The following is a 22,750-nucleotide window of genomic DNA, read 5'->3' as shown; positions in this document are numbered from 1 at the left end:
AAAAAACCGACAATATATTTTAGGGGAATTTAGATATTTTGCTGTGGATAGTTTTGATTTGTTTGTATAAAATACTGAGAGTCCAGAGAGGCAAGTCAAAGCAAGTATTATGCCAAATGCGTATATGTCCACATGTTATATGAAAATATGGATTTTTTTGAAGTTATTAGTGAATGAAAGGAAACTTTGCACATTTTGGTTGCATGTCAAAAATTATAATCAATACATGGATGCATAGTTTTTAACTTTGCCACACTTTTAAAGTATTTGAAACAGATATTTGGTCCTCCCCCTACCCCACAGTTGTTTTTATTCTAAATTAAAAATAACTTTTTTAAAGCATTCAATCTGGATTTTAAAATTTATGTCCAACTCTAATCCCAAGTAGATATTTTAAAGTCACATATCAACACAGCTAAAATTCCTAGCTTAAAAAATGTTATTGCTCCAACTACATTTATTCTCATTTTGCAAAGAAAACAAATAATGATGTCTATTAAATTTAAATTTGAAAAGTAAATATGTATGATTCAATATTACTTAATTTAGTTGTTTTTTTTTTTAGTTCTCTCAGTGTAAACCAATTAAAATATTTATCTCAGAATTTAAACCCAGGCAAAGCTTTCTCATCCATTTTAAATTTTTTAATAAGAGGAAAAAAATTAAAATCCAACATAGCAGTATGTACATATGTATGTGTTTGTGTACAGATATGATATGTCTGGATACCTGGGGAGGAAAAACTTACCATTTGTTTTTCTTTCTAATGTAATCTTTTTCAGAAAGATTAACCAAGTAGACCATTGGTTTTGAAGTCAGAAATAAGTATTTATTCAGCACTTCAATCTACAGTGAGAAACAGAAAAATAATCCCTTTTAAAACTTGATAACTATTTAACTGTTAAACAAGTAGCCTTTTGCATTTTTATAAATCTTGTTTCTAAAAGATTAGTTATTATAAAATATCAGGAACAGGGGAAAAGAATTAATAAGCCTGGGAATAAGCAATCATTGACAGATCTAAAGTTGAACTAGATATAATATAAAATTTTATTCATTTTATTCATTTAATTATTTTATTAGTGTAAAATAATGACAACTCTAATTTGTTCTTTAAGAAATCAAAGCAAAGGCAATAATAAATGGCATAATATTTATAACTTACCTCTTTGTCATTCCAATCATGATAGAAGCGAACAGGTTTCTTTTGATCTATAACCCAGGATTTGACTTTGCACATTATGTCCTATACACAATTGAGAAAAAAAGTAAATACAAGAAGAATACTAAGCATTTAGATTAAAATCCAACTAAATACTAAAATTAAAGGGGGAACTAAGACACACAGATAATTATTTTCAGTATCTCTTTATAAAACTAAATAACAATGAAATGTTGTGGCATTAAAATATTAATATATAAAATGTGAAATACTAGGAAAATTAGTAAAGGTCTTAAAAATTTTAAGACAATTCAACTATTAAAGACAGTAATATTTCAACATTACCAAGTGATGCCACTTGCAAGATAAACATACTATTAGGAAATTGGGGGGAGCGGGGAAGAGACACTAGAGAGAGACTGAATTATAATTTCTTTTGTAAAAAGAAAACCAAACAAATAGATGAACTTGAATCTATTATTGATAACCCTTTTTAATATGAATTAATTTTTTGCCAACACCTTCTCCCTGCCCACTTCTCCTGTCCCCACTCCAACAATCCCCCTCCAACCTGCCAAAGCCTCCATTACACAATGGCAAGAGCCCTGCACTGGTGACCTCCAACCAGCTGCATTCACTTTCAGAACATCTCTCTCTGCTGGAAATCTAAAGGCCTTTTAGTTAGCAAGCTAGTGTGCATTCAGAAGGAGTAACTGCAGGAAGAGCCCAATGTGCTTTGTTTCTCTGGCCTTTCTTCACAGAAAGATTAATCATCTGTGAAATGGAAACGGCAAACAGCAAGTGACACAAACTGAACCCTTCAAGCCTTTCCTCATCAGTTTTGTGGTTCTGAATCTAAAAGCTGCGTGTGGCAAGGTTCCCCTTACAGGCAGGTGTTAATAAAAGGCTCTAGGGTCTGAAAGGTCAAACTTAGCTCTTCCAGAAGAAGTGCATTTGAGAGTCATCTGTTTTTTGTTGTTGTTAAAGATAATTTATGGATGTTTAAAACATGCAATTTTAAAAATTGTTTGTAATACACAATTATTAGTAATAGTTTTTTTTAATTTTCATCGATGCATTTTCCTTTACCATAAATCAGTTACTCTTCTATAAATATCCACTTATATAAATTACCTCAATATTAGTATATCTTCCTTCCAAATCTTGCTGTTAATAACAGAAAAAATAAGGAAAAAGTCCTATATCCTTAGATCCTGATTTGAAACACTCCAGGAAAAGGACTTCCCACAGATTTTAACAAGGAAGGGGCAAGCTAAAAACTTTTAATGAAATCTAACATGCTCTGCTTAAGAATAATCACTTTTACTCTTCTATAACTGAATTTCACTCATAAATGTTTAAAAGTGGCTAATGTAACACCATTTCCTACAAGGAGAAGATCAAAGTGCTATATTACAAATGCATTATGATTAAAAAAGCCCTGTGCAGCCTTGCTATTAACTGTTCTTTAAACCCTAAAAGGCTTCCCATAGATCTCACTTGGCACTGCATATACAACCTTTGACAAGTAATGTAGACCATTTTTATTCATTGCCTAAAATTGTAGGCAATTATGTGCGTCACACTGGCCACCTGCAAATTCTGAATGCCTGCTCCAGTTGTCAGTGTAAAAAACTAATGTCGGAGGGGATTAATCTAGGGGGAGAGAGTCCTCTTTAATGGCTCCAGCAGGTGAAATGGCCCAGCTGGTTACTATGATGAGTGGCCAGAACAGCTTATGTAGAGATACGCAACAAGATTATACAATAGAAGAAAACAGTGGTGCCATCTTATATTTGGTTTCATTAGTTTTTTTTTTCAATTAAAGAAAGAAAAGAGAAGAAAATAGACAAAAGAAAGCCAAACCAAAAATAAGGAAGGAAATTAAATTTTAATTATATAAAAAGTATAAAATACTTTTGTAACTATAAACATTTTTACAAAATGAATGGGATTCAATAAATGCTGGATGCCAGTGAAGGAATTCCAGTATATCTCTCTCATTTTAAATTAACTAGACCATCACTTCAGACATAAAAGTCTTATCACAAATGCTTTTTGGCACCCCCCACCCCTTACACCTAAATACTGTATTATAAATTAGAAGCACTCAAATTTTAAAGAGAATTAACGCATAACTAAAGTTCCCAAATAGTGTATTAATTAAAGCCACATTGAAATCTTTTTAGAAAATTTGTCACTATCTTTGAACAGTTGAAAATAAAAATATCTTAAAATTTAAGGTATTTTATTCTGTACTCAGGTCTCTCTTAATTATTCCCACAAAATATTTAATAGCCAGGAAAAGACAGATTAGTAAAAGATGTCAGTTTTACTAAAGACAAAATATAGATTGATCGGATAAGATTGTTACATAAGTGATCATTATATGGTACAGTTGCAATGCATTGTTTTTCTTACTTTAAGTAAAAATTAATTTTAATTTTAGCAAGAAATTAAAAGATACTATGTTCCTTATCTAAAAAACTTGTAATTAGATGAAAGAAAACATTTGGACTTATTTGTATATAATATTTAATGGATTGACTGAATTTTTTTTCTTATGCTTGTATATATAAAATTATGGTTAGAACAAGAAAGGGTTCCAGTTCAGTGAATTTCGTTAACTGAAAAAATAATCTAGTCCATACCTAACTTACTTTTAACAAATAGAATACGGTAAGTACATAAAATAAAACGTTTTAATGCTTGACGACTCAGAAGTTATTTTAGGATTTTGTATTTCTTTAGTAACATCATGATGTATAAATACAGATATAGGAGGACTGTTTTGATAACTGTAGCAAATTCCTCATTTTCAAAATAAATTCTGTACATGATGGAGATTATACAAAAATTCCTGGCCACTTGAACTTTTTGGTTACATGGCAGTGATGTGAGTATACTATTTCTAGAGTTAACAGCCTAATGATAAGTGTGGAAATAAATCCTAGGTCTACCACTCACCAGGTCTGTGACCTATTACTTCACTGATAAAATTCAGATGGGGATACTATCTACCCTCCTAGGGGTTGCTGTGATGATCAAAAGAGATAATGCATGTAAAGTATTTAGTGCAGTTTTTGGCACAGAGTAAGTTCTCAGTCGATGTGAGTTGTGGCCATTGTTATTATGATTGTTGAAAGATTAAATGCTAGTGATCTACAAAATGGCAATATAATTCTTTGGGTACTCCTTTAAAGCAAATAAGTATACATCTTCCACAAATGAACAATTGTTCAGTAGTCCTTTTTTCCAAATCACTGAAGGTTACCAACAATACTGGCTTTCTCAGTGAACTCAATTCAGGTTTCTAGTCTTAGCATTCTACAAGAATTAGCTAGCTTTTGTTGAACTATCTTTTAACTGCAACGAAACTTAATACAAACACATCTCAGATACCTTGCTCTTCTACTTTGACTCTTCTTACCAAGAACCTTGTATTTCACTTTTAAAATGCTCTATGTTTTATGCATTTTATATTGTTGTTGTTAATAGCATCTGTAATGTATTTAGAGTCAGGGAGGATGTGTGACTTGCCTAAATTCCCATAGCTAGTAAGTGGCATAGCTGAGACTAAAAGTCAGATCTAAGTGATGCGAAATTCAAGTTCTGTCCTATCACCTTGGCCTCTTTGTCTTCCTTACTGCCTAATTGCTCCTTGTTTAGCCTAGCAATTCCCAAAGTTGTTATTCAAAGTCTTCATTCTCATTCCAAGGTCATCAGAGAAATTCCATATTCTTACTTTTTGGGTACAATCTGTCAATCCATGTATCTCAAAAATAATATTTTTCTCTGCATAAAATAATACAACCCAGTTATTTACTAGACTTTCCAAGAGTAATTACTAGTCTTCTCTATTTTGATATTCTTCAGTTTCCATAGCAGAAATTATTCATCTGTAATCCATAGAATCAGGGGTTCCCTCACCCTGAAATTGTATTTTTTTAAATATATTTCTTATTGATTTCAGAGAGGAAGGGAGAGGGAGAGAGAGATAGAAACATCAATGAAGAGAGAGAATCACTGATCGGCTGCCTCCTATACACCTCTACTGGGGATTGATCCCGCAACCTGGGCATGTGCCCCTTGACGGGAATCAAACATGGGACCCTTCAGTCCACAGGCCAATGTTCTATCCACTGACCCAAACCAACTAGGGCTAAAACTGTATTTAAAGTTCTCTGTTTATGTGCTTTTGAAGGATGATGGCACATTTCTTCCAAATGCTTTTAAAAGGGATTATCCAAAAAATCAAGAACAAAGGTTGTGAGTGATTCTGTGGCAATACTCAAATGCAACAACAACAGCCAATAAAGTAAATGTTCCAGGTCCATGGACTCCCAGACCCAAGGTTCAGACACTGACCTAAAATTTGCTTCAGCCAGACCCTGCACTCGATTTTCATCTATTCTGATCAACACTGTGCAGATAAAAATTCTACATTTATCTAACATAATTCCAGTTAAATCCCAATAGGGATGTTGGAGAACATTACAAATTGAATATATCATTATTCTGAAAGAATGACTTGCGTGAGAGTATAAAAATGTTTAGAGAGAAAAATGTGTCCTGCTTTACTATATATTAAAATAAACCACAATACACAATGGAATACTATGCTGCTACACAATAGAATACTATGCTGCTGTAAAAAAGAAGGAATTCTTACCATTTGTAGCAGCGTGGATGGAACTGGAGAGCATTATGCTAAGTGAAATAAGCCAGTCAGTGAAAGAAAAATACCACATGATCTCACTCATTTATGGATAATAAAGAACATTATAACCTGATGAACAAAAAGATAGATAGAGCAGCAGAGAAGCATCGAACAGACTGTCAAATTACAGCAGGAAGGCTAAGGGGGAGGAGGAGATCAACCAAAGGACTTGTATACATGCATATGAGCATAACCAATGGACGCAAGACACTGCGGGTGGGGGGGGGGAGGGTGAGGGCATGTGCCAGGGGGTAGGGGAGGCCGGGGGAAGGTCAATGGGGGGGAAAAAAAGAAGACATATGTACTACTATTTGTAATACTTTAAACAATAAAAGAAAATATATATATATATACACATATATATATTCAAAAAATAAAAAATAAATAAAAAGACTAAAATAAATAAAATAAACCACAAAGCTACAGTAATTAGAACAGTGTGATACTAGCACCAGAAGAGAGGTATAAATTAGAAACAACCTTTGCCCTGGCTGGGTTGCTCAGGTGGTTAGAGCATCGTCTTGATATGTCAAGATTGTGGGTTCAATTGCCAGTCACAGCACATACAAGAAGCAAACAACGGATATATAAAATAAGTGGAACAACAAATCAACGCTTTTCTCTCTCTCTCTCTCTCATCAATTGTTTAAAAGATAGAAACAACCTAAAAACCCCTAAATTGGAGATTTGCTAATAAATTATGGAATATTCTTAGAACAGTTTTTATCCATTAAGACAAGATATATCTGTATATACATTCACACGCGAAAATGTCCAAAATACATTGCTTAGTGAAAAAAGTAAGTTCAGAACAACAGAATAAGTTTAAGAATATGGATTTTATCATCAAACAGATTTGGATATAAGCCCTGGCTCTGCCAGTTTCTAACTGTGTAACTTTGGGACTGCTACTTAACATAAGTTTGTTTCTATAAAACTGGTAATAACCCCAATTTAAAATATGATGATTATAAGAATTAAATGAGAAAATACATGTAAAGTAGCTGCCACAGTTCAATAGACATTAAGTATTACTATTTATGGCAGAACACATAATATGACTCCATTTGTGGTTTTGAAACTATATATAATAAGTATAAGTAAATGCACTCAAATAATGAAACTGGATAAGAGCCATATCAAATTGTCAACAACAGAAACCTCTAGAAGACTGGATTCCAGAGGACTCTCCTTTTCTGCCTTCTTTTTAAAAAACTACAATGCTGTTTTTATTTTTAATCAGTATATTATCTTTAGAATAGGAAAAAAATAAGGGTGTATTAACAGGATGAGGGTAAAGGAAGGACTTCATCTATTCTCTGCCCACCATCTGTAATCCTAAAATTTGATGGCTAAATGGATAGACTTGGCATTTTATCAAGGTGACTCACTCTTACTCTGTGATAATTACAGCCTCCAAGCCTGATACTTTTCCTCTAGCCAAACCCGTTACCCTAATACCCGATGGTGGCACTCAGATGAGCTGACCTGTGCTTTAACACAGCACAGCCAACAATGCATTCAGATTAGAAAAATGGCAGCAAGGCCTCCAGCTCAAAATAGTCTGGCTAGAAAGTCCACTAATACAGCTTCCTCTTGCTCCAGCCCAAGTATTCCCTTTAAATATTCCAAATTGAGACAAGACCAAGCTGGGCTTTCTCTCATGAAATAGACCTCCATTGTATATTCTAAGTTAAGATTTAGGATCTGCCTGAATCAGAATATTAAGCATTTGTTGCTCTACTAGATGAATGTTGCTGTTTATAGAGACCAGAGAACTGATCCCTGACTCTTCCTCTTTCTACAGAAAAGGTAGCTAATAATGAGTTTATGGGGATACTAACATCCTATTTTTAATTTTCTCCATCTGTGTTTGGTTGGCTATAGGCAAAGAGAAAGTAGACAGGTGGGAATATCCAGAAAAGTATGCCTTTAGTGTATGCACCATAGCATCAGTTCTTATATGAGTTAATTTCCCTTAGGATATACATGTATAGATGGATCTAAAGTAGTCTGGCCTCAAATGAGTCTAATTCTTGTGACACTTGCCTCAAACACAATACATTCTTTTGTGTTATCCTGGAAGTCTTAAAACAGTGTTGCACTTCTGAACTGCTGTCCTCAGATAACAGTGAGCACTGAGGACTTACAATGTACAGCTGCTCATTTTACACAGTATATTAAATACATTATCCAACATGGTGCTTTACTCCCAGTATTCTCCTAAAGGAATCTGACTCAGTCCACATAGTCTCCTGGCCAGAACTAGTGGGCACTTGACCTATGAAGTGGTCTCGTTAAACACACACACACACACACACACACACACACAAAACCTCGATGTGATAAATAAGCCGACTCTAAGTAAGCAGAAGTAACAAAGATGCAGAAATCAGGAACAAAAGCAATATATAAAACAGCAGATGAATCGCAGAGCACTGCCAGAGAAACGCACAGTGCTGTCCTGGGATGACTTAGAATTCAACTCCAAAAGGCCTGACTATACCATACTTCCTGCTCTTGAATATTTTTGGATTTCCTTCTCACCTTGTATTTTAAAAATAAAAATTCATTTCTTAAAACAGTCTAAGCTGAGTTTCTGTTCCTTACAACAAAAGTCCCCAATTAAAAAATAAAATAACTCTTCTCAGATTCAGTGACTCAAGATTTACGTCTATCAGATCATACCTATTTGTTCACATGATGTAATAGATTTTTATTTTTTTATTTTCATCGATGCATTTTCCTTTTCCATAAATCAGTTCTTCTATAACTATCCTCTTATATAAATTACCTCAATATTTAGTATATCTTCCTTCCAAATCTTGTTACCAACAGAAAAATAAGGAAAAAGTCCTATACCCTTAGATGCTGATTTGAAACACTCCAGGAAAAGGACTTTCCACAAATTTTAACAAGGAAGGGGCAAGCTAACAATTTGTAATGAAATCTAACATGTTATGCTTAAGAATAATCACTTTTACTCTGCTATAAGTGAATTTCACTCATAAATGTTTAAAAGTGGCTAATGTAACACCATTTCCTACAAGGAGAAGATCCAAGTGCTATAATACAGATGCATTATGATTAAACACAATGATTTGCTTAAAATAATTACTATAAACCAAGAAAGTAAAATATCTTATGCAGTATTACAATTAATCCTGGTCAATTATGCTTACACTAGAGGCACAGTGCATGAAATTCATGCATGGGTAGGGTCCCTAGGCCTGGCCAGCGATCAGAGCCGATCAGGGTTTTCCGGCTGCCAGCCAGGGCCTTCCTTCGCTCTGCGCTGCCCCCTGGTGGTCAATGCATGCCATAGTGAGTGATCGAACTCCCAGTCGAACTCCCAAGGGGACACTTTACATATTAGCCTTTTATATATATGGATTCTCATGCTTCTCATCCCCATTCAAGAAAAAGGAGACTATCTCAATCCTTCCCACTGACCTAAGAGTATCATTGTCAAAAAAACCCCCTCATTTATGCTGAGAATAATTACTATGATAACTGTTTCTCCAGGAGCCATGAAGTAGTCCCACCTACCATAGTCTGACTCCCACAGTGGTATTACCACATCTAATTAAGCAACTTGTCATTTTTATTTTGAAAATTTTATAACCCATTTCCTAACTTCTAATCACATTCCTGGTTCCTGCATTTTCAAATGGTCTGCTACATTTAATAAATAGTTTTAACTTTGGGGTTCATTTTCCCAAGTTTATTTTTATAAAAGCAATAAAATCAAAGTATAAAAACATTTAAGGGGAAAGCATTTGTAACTCTACCTCCCTAAGCCTCTTTTATCACAACATTTCCTCCTAGGTGATTTTCAATAATTTCTCCAACCCTAGCCGGTTTGGTACAGTGGATAGAGCATCAGCCTGCAGACTGAAGAGTCCCAGGTTCGATTACTGTCAAGGGCACATGCACAAGTTTTGGGCTCAATCCCCAGTAATGAGTGTGCAGGAGGCAGCCAATCAATGATTCTCTGTCATCATTGATGTTTCTCTCTCTCCCTCTCCCTTCCTCTCTGAAATCAATAAAAAAATTTATTTAAAAAATGTTATAACTACAATGACCACACTTCTCTATCACTAACACTTTGAAGATATACATAGCAACCATATAAACACTCAAGATTACAGCTAAACATGACTTTTTAAATAAACACCTTAAATAGCCTGTTACCATAATACTTGGTTGCCGAAAGAAAATAAAGTTTCTCAATAATTTTTTAACAAAAGAGATCCTTGGATTCTAAAATTCTATACCAATATTAGATATTTGATGTGCTTTATTTTAAAATCTTAATCAAGAAAAATGAACTTAAGTATCTAAAACTATAAATTTTACTTACATATTCAGGTTTTAGTTTTTTATCTCCTCCTCTCACAGCCACTTTTTCTAGTTTATCTATAATGGGCCCAATCATTTCTTCATCTTTAAGCTGAAGCTCTTCATGTATTATTTCTATATCTCGAATAGGATCTACACTTCCTTCAACATGTGTGATGTCATCATCTTCAAAAGCACCTAAAATCAATTAAAAGGAAGAAATTAAATAATAATTTTTAAAAATCCAGAAAGTCATTATTAGAATAAAAATCCCTATAAGGTTAATAATTATACAAATTATTCTGAATTCTTGCAAGTAAGATATAGCAATTTTTTTCTATTTAGTAATATTTAGGGCACTAGCAACAAAACAGTAATTTAAGAGCTTCAACATTTCAAAAACTGACTGAAACAAATAAAATTATGATCTTTACAGAAAGAAAATTATGCTCCAGAACTACTGGTATTTTCAGGTTTGGTACATTAAGGTACTGAATTCCAGGCATGAGAGCCTGAAGTTCTAACACTATTAGGGTTTCCAAGGGAAACCAGATTTGAGGGAGGCGGGCAAAATCATCTGGCAGACCTCTTCCCTGCTTCAATCTACTTTATCACTGTGGTCCTGACGGTGATTAGATAATGAACCACTCAGACACACAATTTACACAGCAGCTAATTTCATCGGCCTGATTTGAGGGTATGGTTTTTAGGGGGCTATCAAAGAAGCCAGATGAAGGTGCATTTGTCATATATGAGTGACAACCATTCACACTATCTGAACAAAATGGTGCTGGCCCTTATTAGAAACACATGCTATTATCACATATTTAAAGTGCAGTTGAAGCCATAATTTCAAATTGCCAACTGGAAACATAAGGGTAAAACAACCAGATATTACTGAAGCATGTGTACTGACTTTATGCCCTTTTGAAGACATAATGTGGCAACATAATTCAACTGGGATTTACTCAAATTACCAGATAAAGAACAGCATTGCAAAAATGAACAAATACTAAGAAATATTACAAATAGAGAGCAATGACATACCCATAAAAAATAAACAAATTCATAAACAAATTGTTAATTAAATTAATTAAAATTACCAATTAGATTATGCTCCCAAAATTGAGATGTTTTCAAACATAAAGAATCGTTATTTTACATAGAGGTACCATAGGAATCATAAGACAGTTTGAGTTTGATGGAGAAATAGTGACTACAGCTCATTCTACATACCAAAGACCAAAATATTCTCATTACAGGTTACAAAGGGTTTTAAAATATAATTTCTTCAAATTAAAAATAATTAAACTCTTTGTATCTCAATGTGGAATTGTTCATTAATAATAAAGCATACATATATTACTGCAATTAAAACATAAATATTTAAAATACTACTTAAGTTTTCTTGACATACAACTAATGTTTTATTATACAGTGCCAAATTCATAGGAACAATACTGAATGATGTAGGAAAAAATGTGAAGAAGATGCATTATGTCTTATTAATAAACATGAGACAGACCAGGATTTAGGTAAATTTTTAATTATTTTAATAGTATGAAAAAAGTCTCCCTGGAAGGACAGCATTATGTATTTCTTGTCATGATCTGAGGCATCTTACACAAATGGCACAATACAATAGGAAAATAAAAATAAAAGTTAGCTTGCCGGCAATCTGAACAACAAAGAAAACAGGGTCAGTTCAATTATAGAAATAACTAAACTTTTTCTGACACTCAAAATGAAAAATATCCTAAATAGTTGTCTTTATGTAGGGGCCAATGAGCAACTACTATAGTGATGTCCTCAATAACATCCCTACAGTAAATGTATCAGCAGGTTTTAAATGGCAATGTCTTAATGACAACCCTCAATTTTAACCAAGTGGGTAACAGAGAGAAACAATAATCCCAACTCTCCTGGAAGCAAAGAAAATAAAGCACTCTGATGATCTGAACTAATCCAAATAGAAAACCTAGAATAAAGGTTGGTGGGAATCACTTGTCTCTCTTACAACCTTCAAATTATTCTCTAGAATGCACCTTGCCTGGAGTCTGCCAAGGATTAGGTTAGGAAAGGAGTTGTGACTGGATCATCACTAATCCATTGCCCCTACTATAAGAATAAAAACTCAAACCACAGACCCTATACATTATGGATTACATTGTTGTTCCTATGCCTGAAAGTTACTATTATTATTATATTCATTAATATGTGCTAACATACTATAAGAACTTAATTTTATTTTTATATTAAATGTTTTTAATTAATTAGTTTACTTTTTCCATTACCATTTCCCCCCCATACCGTCCTCCACTTCCACCCATTCCTCTACCCCTACAATCACCACACTGTTGCTATGTCCATGAGTTCTTTCTCTTTCTTTTTTGCTCAATCCCTCCACCACCACCACCACTCAGCCCTGACAGCTGTCAGTTCTCTATGTCTATCTCTATTTTGCTTGTTAGTTCATTTTGTTGATTAGATTTTCCATATAAGTGCAATCATATGGTACTTGTCTTTCTCTGACTGGCTTATTTCACTTAGCATAATGTCCTCCAGGTCTATCCATGCTGCCACAAAGGGTAAAATTTCCCTGTTTTATCCACTCATCTATTGATGGACTCTTAGGTTGCTTTCAAATCTTGGCTATCCTATATAATAAAAGCCTAATATACTAAGTGTCCGGTCATCCGGTCGTCTGCTCAACCAATCAAAGTGCAATATTCTAATGATATGCTAAGGCCACTCAATGGCTCGCTATGATGTGCACTGACCACCAGGGGGCAGTCTGTCGACCGGTCGACCAGTCACTATGATGTGCACTGACCACCAGGGGGCAGACACTCCGACCAGTAGGTTAGCTTGCTGCTGGGTTCCGGCTGATTGGGACTGAGCGAGACTGGCCGGACACACCCTGGAACCTTCCCGCGGTCCCTCCCCAGCTGGCCAACGTCCCACATCCCTCCCCAGCCCTGATCGTATATCGGTGGGGATCCTCGGCCTGGTCTGTGCCTTCTCACAATCCGGGACCCCTCGGGGGATGTCAGAGAGCCGGTTTCAGCCCAATCCCGAAGGCCAGGCCGAGGGACCCCACTGGTACACAAATTCGTGCACCAGGCCTCTAGTTGTAAATAATGCTGCAATGAACATAGGGGTGCATATATTCTTTCAAATTAGTGCTTCAGATAAATTCCCAGAAGTGGAATTGCTAGCTCATAAGGCAGTTCCATTTTTAATTTTTTGAGATAACTCCAAACTGCTTTTCTTGATAATAAATACTTACAAAAATTAAGATAAAAATTAAGTAAAGGGAACAGTCAAGTTATCCTTTAAAATCGAATAGCCTTGCCCTCGCTGGTTTGGCTCAGTGGATAAAGCATTGGTCTGCGGACTGAAGGGTCCCAGGTTCGATTCCAGCCAAGGGCATATTGCCCAGGTTGTGGGCTTGATCCCCAGTAGAGGGTGTGCAGGAGGCAGCCAATCAATGATTCTCTCTCATCATTGATGTTTCTCTCCTCTTTCTCTCTCTCTCTTCTTCTTCTTCTCTGAAATCAATAAAAATATATTTTAAAAAATAAATAAAATAAAATTGAATCGCCTTTTTATTAAATGAGGACTAAAACAGCTGTAAAACTAAGCTTATAGAAAATGTGGTGGCCATTTGGGCAACTTACCACTTCTTAGAACTGAAAAATTATTAAATAAACTTTCCAAAGACATGCTCCTGAGTCATTAACAGACTTTACGGTACACTTACATTATAGCTTTATTGGTTAAGAAAAAGAGCTTTAAAGTCAGACAGGCTTGCTGGTCATAAAATTTTAGCCAAATCACTGAACCTCTAAGGACCTCATTTTCACATTTTTAAAATGAACATCTTTCTATCTCTCAGAGAATGGATATGATTAAATCAAGATAACACATAAAGTGCTAAGCAAAGAGCCCAACATATAGAATTATTTCAAGTAACTGGAGCATATTCTAAAGAAATTCCAAAGTAATGCACTCAAACATTAAATTTTAGTAATAACATTTCATGTTACTCAGTTCTTTAGAAAAGGTTAAAATAAACTTTGTGAGTTTATAAGGGTTCCCTCCCCACCACTAATTCTGGCTAGTTCAGCAGATCATTTTTACCCTACTCTATGGCCAAAGTTATTTATTTCAATTTCACATTACTAAAACAATTATACTTTTTGTGATTAATAAATATTTGTAATAATTATTATCACAATGCTCCTTTGGGAAAAACACTGTACTGGTAAAGATAATTTCATTTACCTTGAAGACTACACTATATCATACTAAATTGCCTAGTGAGAAAGTTATTTCCATTTCAATTCTTTCAGCCCTTCTATGTCAAAGAAAGTCTCAGTTTGATGCTGTTGGTCTTTAATGGCTAACGTTTATAAATTTATCTTTTTAAGAACAGAGCAGGCCTCAGCCTCTGTGCTTCTAAAGACTAAAAACTGTAATAAATAGGTAGTTTTCACTGTATTTATTTTTATTTTCTTCAATATTGGCAAGCAATACTCATTTTCCACTTACATTAGAGACAAAGTTTCCTGTTTAAGTAAATTTTGGGGTAAAATCAAGAAATGCAGAAAATATTAACTACTAGAGGCCCGGTGCACAACATTTGTGCATGGGGTGGCGGGGGTAGTTCCCTCAGCCCAACCCGCGCCCTCTTATAGTCCGGGACCCCTCAGGGGATATCCACCTGCTGGCTTAGGCCCGCTCCCTGCCATGAGCCAGGCTTCTGGCTGAGCAGCATTCCCCCTGTGGGAGCACACTGACCACCAGGGAGCAGCTCCTGTGTTGAGCGTCTGCCCCCTGGTGGTCAGTGTGCATCATAGTAACCGGTCATTCCGCCGTTTGGTTGATTTGCATATTAGGGTTTTATTATATAGGATGGTCATTTTGGTGGTGGAATGTTATCTAATTTAAAAAAAATTTTGGTACTATTCTGTGTAAAATAGTGTAATGCAATAGAGCTTGTATGTGCTGGGGGATGAGGAGGAGGGCACATTGCTGTGTAATACTTTAGCTAAAAGAGTCAGGGAGGCCTCTGAGGAGATGACATTAGAGCTGACACCAGAATGGCCAGAATATGAATGGTAGCAATGTGAAGATCTGAAAAAGAGGGTTCTAAGAAGTAAATATACAATTTTTTAAATGGGAACAATATTGAAATGTTCAGAAATAGGAATAAAATCAGTATGGGTGAACCACAGCAGAGGATAGTATATAGCGTTTAAGGCAGTTCACATATGTTTATAGGACATGGAAGTTTGGATTTTGTTCTAGTTGTAATGAGAAGCCATTGATTGGAGAGCTTTAAATAAAGGGGAGGTGGGGTAATAAGATAAGATTTATAATTAAGAGGGGCCACTTGGCACTTTAAAAAGAACAGACTCTAAGGAAGGGACAAGAGTGATGACAGAAAGACTAAGTTAGGAAGTGGCTGAAGTAGTGCAGATGAGAGATGACCAGAAAATGTAGCGGTAGAGAAAATGAGAAGTTTTTGTTGAGGATGGACTAGATGTAGGAAGGAAGATCATGACTGTAGATATAAAATTAGGAGTTACCTGATATGTTTATTTAAAGTTATGGGTCTGGATGACATCTTGTAGAGACAGCACCCCAACACTTCGATGTCTGATAGGGAAGGCAGTCTTGGCAAAAGAGAATAAGAAGGGATGACAAAGTCAGAGAAAGGTAGCAGTATGCTTTCATTGGGAGTAAGGGTAAGAAAATATTTTAAGAAGGAAGAAGTATTCAACTGTGTCAGATGCTGTTTAGAGGTAAAGAAAGATAAGTACAGTAAAAAGTGGCTCTTTGAGAAATACTTTAATAGCTATATCCCTTTTCACTATTGTCTATTTCTTCCATATATTAGAGATGAGAATACTATGACCCAAGGACATAAAACATGTACTTATCCTTATTTCTTATAACTCATGGGTACAAAAGGGCTAAATTTCAGCATCTCTAAGTTCACTCAGTTTTTTAAAATATTCCTCTCTATATAATCTAAGTGGACTGATGATAAGGTAAAAACAGCATATGATTTCTCATATCTTTAAGAGAGATCCTATCAATCAAGAAGAAATCATAGCCACTTTCAAAGTTGCACATCCAGGTAAGCTGGCATAAATAATGAAACAAAACTTGCAGTTGGTCAACCAGATAGAGAAACATCAACACCATACATGTCACCAATATCAAAAGCAGTAAAATCAAGTCACATATAAGGCTTCAGAATTCTACAAGGTAGCTCTATACCAAAAGACAATGGAACAATGTCTTCAAAGTTCGAAGGAAAGAAATTGTTACTCCAGAATTTTATATCCAGCCAACTGGTTTTTCATTGTTAGAAATAGAAGCCAATGGCAAATAGACTCTGAGCTTAATGTAACATATAAAACTAAACAACTACAGAAATTATGTTAACAAAACAGAATATAAGTACTGTATTATAAACTATGAAAAGTTAGGAATAGTAATATAAAAACTCAAAGATAGGGAGAGGGGAAATAAAAACATAACGGTACTCATTTCCTCATCTTTCAGAGTAAGGAATCAATAGATGCCATATAAAGATGAAACATGTAATTAAAATATTTTCTCCAACCTTTTAGTGTTTCCATGATCCTATAGCAGGATCATCTAAGTTCATTGATTTCTTCTATATTACTCCAGTTCTTTTTCTTTCTCTTTCAAACTTAATTAAAAAATAAAATTTAGTGTTCTATTTAAAATAACAGATGTACTAATGATCACATTTATATAAAATCTTATCTCATTCTTAATAAAAGTGATCAAATGTTAATGAAAATAATTCCTTGGCAGTGAGCTATTGAGCAATTTTGCTAACCTTCTTTCAAAGTTTTTGTCTTGCTTGAACTTTTTATAATGAACATGCATTGTACATACAAAACAAATCATTTGTTTTATTTTATTTTTTGTTAATCCTCACCCAAGGATATTTTTCCCATTGATTTTTAGAGACTGGTAGGGAGAAAGGGAGGGAGAGAAAAAGAGAAAGAGATCATTGATGTGAGAGAGACCCACCAATTGGTTGTCTCTCGCATGTGCCCAACCAGGGCCAGGGATCGAACCTGCAACCCAGGTATGTGCCCTTAACCGGGAATCAAACTTGCGATCCTTCCATACACGGGCAGATGCTCTAACCATTGAGAATACCAGGCAGGGCCAAACAAGTCATTTTAAAAAGTCATTCTTTTTGAAACACAATAAAAAACTAACTTACAGAGAAATTTGCACAAATCTTAGTTAACATTTGGTTTTGCAGTGACTAGTCACAAGGAGAAAAGCACTATTACCATGAAATTTATTTTATATCTATACATGTCTTTCTCTCTCTCTCTCTCTCCTCTCATATGCATGTGTGTGTGTGTGTGTGTGTGTGTGTGTGTGTGTGTGTACATATGTCTCTCTCTCTATATATATATATCCTATATAATAAAGAGGTAATATGCAAATTGACCATCACACCCTCACAAGCTGGCTGCCTACAACCAGGCTGGCAAGGGGGTTAGTGAGGGACGACCAAACAACTGAACAAGCAGGCTGCGTGGGGCAACCAGGCCGGCAGGGGGGTTAGTGAGGGACGACCAAACGACTAAACAGCAGGCTGTGTGGGGAGACCAGGCCAGCGGGGAGCCATGAGGGGAGACCAGGTCGGCAGGGGGGGCAGTTGGGGGCGATCAGGCCGGCAGGGGGGAGCAGTTAGGGGTGACCAGGCCGGCAGAGGGGGGCAGTTGGGGGCAACCAGGCCAGCAGGGGGGGCAGTAAGAGGCAACCAGGCCAGCGGGGGGGTGATCAGGCCAACAGGGGAGGCAGTTGGAGGCGATTAGGCTGGCAGGGGGGGAAGTTGGGAGCGACCAAGCCGGCAGGGGGGGGGGCAGTTAGGGGCGACCAGGTCAGCAGAGGGGGGCAGTTGGGGGCGACCAGGCTGGCGGGGGAGGGGGGCAGGTGGGGGCAACCTGGCCGGCAGCAGGGGGCAGTTAGGGGCGACCAGGCTGGCAGAGGGGGCAGTTAGGGGCGATCAGGCCGGCAGGGAGGGGCAGTTAGGGTCAGGCAGGCAGGCAGGCAGGTAAGCGATTAAGAGCCAGCGGTCCAGGATTGTGAGAGGGATGTCTGACTGCCGGTTTAGGCTCGATCCCCGGCACTGGGCCTAAACCGGCAGTCCAACATCCCCTGAGGGGTCCTGGATTGGAAAGGGTGCAGGCTGGGCTGAGGGGACCCACCCCCCCATGCACGAATTTCGTGCACCGGGCCTCTAGTGTGTGTGTGTGTGTGTGTGTGTGTGTGTGTGTGTGTGTGTATTAAATAAATAAATGGGTGGCTGAAAATAATACTAATTATAGTAAATCTTTATTATTAAATGATTTGCTATAGGAGAAAATTAACCATAAGCTAGCCTCAGACTGGATTCTATCACAAAGATTTTTTACAGAGCTATCCCACAATGTTTCCTTTTACAACAAAGCACCTTTTCCAAAACTCCTTGACTTCTCTCACATTTCCAATGCTTTCAAAACTAAACCTCAGCCCTGGCCGGGTAGCTCAGCTGGTTAGAGCGTCATCCTGACACACCAAGGCTACAGGTTCCATATCCAGTCAAGGCACATACAAGAATTAACCAATGAAATGCATAAATAAGTAAAACAACAAACTGATGCTTCCCTTTCTCTCTCTCTCTCTCTCTCTCTCTCTCTCTCTCTCTCTCTCTCTCTCTCTCCTTTCTTCTTAGGAGAGAAGCATCAGATCAATAAAATCAATAAAAAAATTAAACACACACGCACATACACATAACTCCTCTTAACTTAAAAAAACAACAACACAAAAAAAACTCTTCTTTCCTGTTAACCAGCAGATGACCCACTATTTCCCACGTCACAGGAAAAATGCATATCATCTTTGGAACACCAACATCCCTTTTTGTTTTTACCCAATCTCTTCTTCTTTCCAGCAATAAAATGCTACCTTTTACTAATTATGACCAATTTCTCTACCACCTCTTCTGAATCTTTATGTTCTAACAAGGAAGTTTGCTCCACAAACTTCTTTGTATTTCCTGAGACCTCAACCTATTATGCCTCCCTCTCCTATATCATTTGTATCATCTCCATCTCCACTAATAACTTTCATATCTAAGATTCTATAGTAAATGAATCATTTCAGTCACCATTAGACATTAATTCCCATTTCAGCTATTGTTTTCTTTCCTTCAGTTCAGAGTCAAACTTCTTGAAAGGGCTGTTTGTATCTGCTCTCTCCACTTCTTTATATCCCATTTAAAAATTAACACACTGCAGTTTGGAATATGCCCCTACCATACTATCAGAAATTGATCTAAAAAAGGACACCAATAATTTGCCTTCATGAAGGTAAATCAAATAGCCATTGTTCAGGAATCATGAATGATCTCTCTCAGTAGGATCTAATTTGAGAGCAATGACATAGTCTCTTTCACTACTTATTTCCAATGGCATATCCTAACTTTCTTCTATCTTCTTAAACCATTTCTTTTCTTGCTCCAACTATCCCATAAACATTGATAGCTTCCTTAGCTCTCTTCTCTTATCCCTCTATTATATACTCATTAACATAATTTCTAACCCATAACTCCCCTGAGTGGCTTTAGTATACTTTGAAGTAACAGATAAAATGAGTCAAAAAATCTTTTTAGTTATTATATATAAAGTATCTACACTAATAAAAGAGAAACATGCAAATTGACCATCCCTCCGCTATGCCCAGCAGCCAATCAGGAGCGAGTATGCAAATCAACCCAACAAAGATGGCGGTTAATTTGCATACGCAGGTGCGGAGCGAAGACTGAAGACAGTGTAGAAGGAAGCCAAGTGCTGCATAAGGGAGCGAAGAGGCGGAGAAGGGAGCGAGGCAGCGGAGACGCGAGGGAGCGGGGCAGTGGAGACAGGAGGGAGCGAGGCAGCGGAGATGGGAGGGAGCGAGGCAGGCTTCGCTCCCTTCTCTGCTTTGCTCAGGCCGCAGGAAGCCCTATTCTTGCAGGAATAGGCACGAGGAAGCCCTATTCTTGCAGGAATCTTCCTGCAACGGGCCTCTAGTTTATATGATAAAAATCCATTCACTAAGTGAATGTTTAAGCTAATCTTGTGGTGAGACACATTTGACTATTCATATGTACTGAGATTCTGCATATTTATTTCTTGGTATGATGTGGTAGAAATGAGTTAGCTATTTTCAATTATTATACGTCAATTGAAGGTTGATCAATTTACTCACTCATTCATTCAAAACCTATCTTATTCCATAAAGATATAAGTAAGAAGGATAAATCTATACTCTGTTTAGGATGCTAAATCTAACTGCAAAGGACTTTAGAAATAAAAATATACTTTGGACATTCAGGACTTTAGTTAACTGCTGTGCTACTTAAATTTAGGCTGTCTTAGAAAGAAAACATCCCCAGCTAGAAATAGAAATAGTTTTAAAACACATGATATATTTAAGTGTACAGACTCCAGAGCAATACTTCATAAACCACCTGTCATGGAAACTTTGATATTCCAAATAGCATGTCTATAGAGTTTTGATGGAAATAAGAAGATATGTGGTCAAGATGGATTTATGTTTAATTAATAATAATATTATAATTATGTTTTCCCATTCTCTACCACTATACAATGCAGAGATAAGGAATTCCTTGGTATATACACCAATGCACAAACTGCCATCCCTTAACACATATGCAAACCACAATATGCCTTGCTAAGTATAAGTTCCCTACTTAAGGAAAGTTTGCTTACATATCTAACAATATGCTAAGTCTTATGAGAATTAAAAACAAAAATCAAGTCCTGGCCAGTGTTACTAAGTGGTTAGAGCATCAGTCTGCACACAGAAGGATCACGGGTTCAATTCCCAGTCAAGGGCATGTACCTGGGTTGCAGGTTCACTCCCCACACCCGACTGGGGTGCATTTGGGAGGCAACCACTCTCTCTCACATCAATGTTTCTCTTTCTATCTCCCCTTCATTCTCTCTCTTCCACTCTCTCTGAAAAGCAATGGAAAAAAAATATTCTCAGGTGAGGATTAAAAATATATCAAAACAGTTAGACCTTGGTCTCAATGATTGGACAATCTGGTTGGGAAAACAAATTTAATCCAGTAAAAAAAATGAGAACAATACTCACTAGCAAGAACTTTAAATATAGGTTTAACAATAATTAATTAGTAAGGCCCTTAAATATAGAAAACAATAGTATAGGTTAAAGAAGATGAAGAAAGACTGAATCCTATTCATGGCACCAAAACATCCTGTATGCTACATGATTTCACATTCTTTCCAGCTTGTCTTATGTAGCAAATAATCAATGTTTTGAACATCTATATTCAAATCCAGAGTACTACCAAAATAACGCCACATTCCTAAACCAGTAAAAGATAAATTTTTAAATACAATGTTAGAAAACAAGGATATACTGCTAAAAAATCTTTCTTTTCAAATTTCTAATTCATTCTTCAAAGTCCTATCTTGTGTCAGAACAATGTTAACGAGATGGGAGAGAGCTAAACTTGTATTGGCAATTCACTTAACATCTATAGCTTTATTCATAGCATGGGGGCATGCCAGTTCCTATTTACTTTCCATAAATGACATGACAAAAATTCTTTATTGTCTGGGGGAAAGAGTAGTTTAAAGAGAGAGTTAAAGCTGTTTATTGCACACTCCAAATGCTTGGATTTAGAAATACACTTTAAGTACAGATTTACAGATGCATTTAAAACTCTAGTCTTATTCTAAATAAAGCCCCTTCTCATCTTGACAGTAAAAGTGATTTGAGCAAAACCAGAACCTAATTCATAGCTGGACCTTAAACTTGTGTAATTTAAAAAAATCTTCATATTAAATGAAATGTGTAGATTTAACTAGTTTTCTTAAGTTAGAAAGTGAGAGAAGGGTACCTCAATTTATTATATTTACTTCAAAAATCAATTTGCTTTCTTAAAAATATCCAGGAACACATAAAAGAACTAATAAATCATTCTGCTAACAAAATTCTGCTAAAAAGGATGTAGGCTTAAATTTCTAAGCTTTCAGAATTTAAAGCAAATGAAAGGGGTTGTATCCATCAAATGTTAATTACTTTAAGTGGATATATTTATAGACCTCTGGAAAAATAAAATATTTTGTAAACATATAAAAATGGAAATAATTGGTCTAGTAATGTAAACTGCTAATTACTTGATGCACTAGCATAAATGGAATAGCATAACTAGACTTGGTGGGTTATACTTATTTACAACAACAAATCAATCAAAAGTAGCCTTTAAAGTCTTTAACCTTCATTTTCCAGGCAAAAACCTATTATTTGAGATATAGAAAAAAAACCTAAAATAATCCAGTCTATGCCACAGGCTAATTGTTTAATGCTTCAGGACAGAAAACAGAACTATGGGTAGTCTAGAGATTTGCTTTTTGCTCTGCTTTTCTTCCAGAGCTTTC

The 22,750-nt window shown here is 36.1% G+C and overlaps 1 protein-coding gene across 1 annotated transcript in view; it reads right to left on the bottom strand.

Moving 5' to 3' along the window:
• The window catches only part of OLA1 (Obg like ATPase 1), a 153,449-nt gene that overhangs the window by 47,816 nt on the left and 82,883 nt on the right, over positions 1–22,750 (bottom strand). Inside the window, exons 5-7 of the mRNA XM_079782405.1 lie at positions 10,246–10,421; positions 1,166–1,246; positions 749–846 (exon numbers count right to left, since the gene is read on the bottom strand). Coding sequence (XP_079638531.1) covers positions 749–846; positions 1,166–1,246; positions 10,246–10,421 — 355 coding nt within the window. The remainder of the gene's footprint in view (positions 1–748; positions 847–1,165; positions 1,247–10,245; positions 10,422–22,750) is intronic.

Source organism: Cnephaeus nilssonii (genome assembly GCF_951640355.1).
Source record: "Cnephaeus nilssonii genome assembly, chromosome: 10".
In the NCBI taxonomy this organism is placed as follows: Eukaryota; Metazoa; Chordata; class Mammalia; order Chiroptera; family Vespertilionidae; genus Cnephaeus; species Cnephaeus nilssonii.
This window is presented reverse-complemented; position numbering and strand designations above follow the sequence as displayed.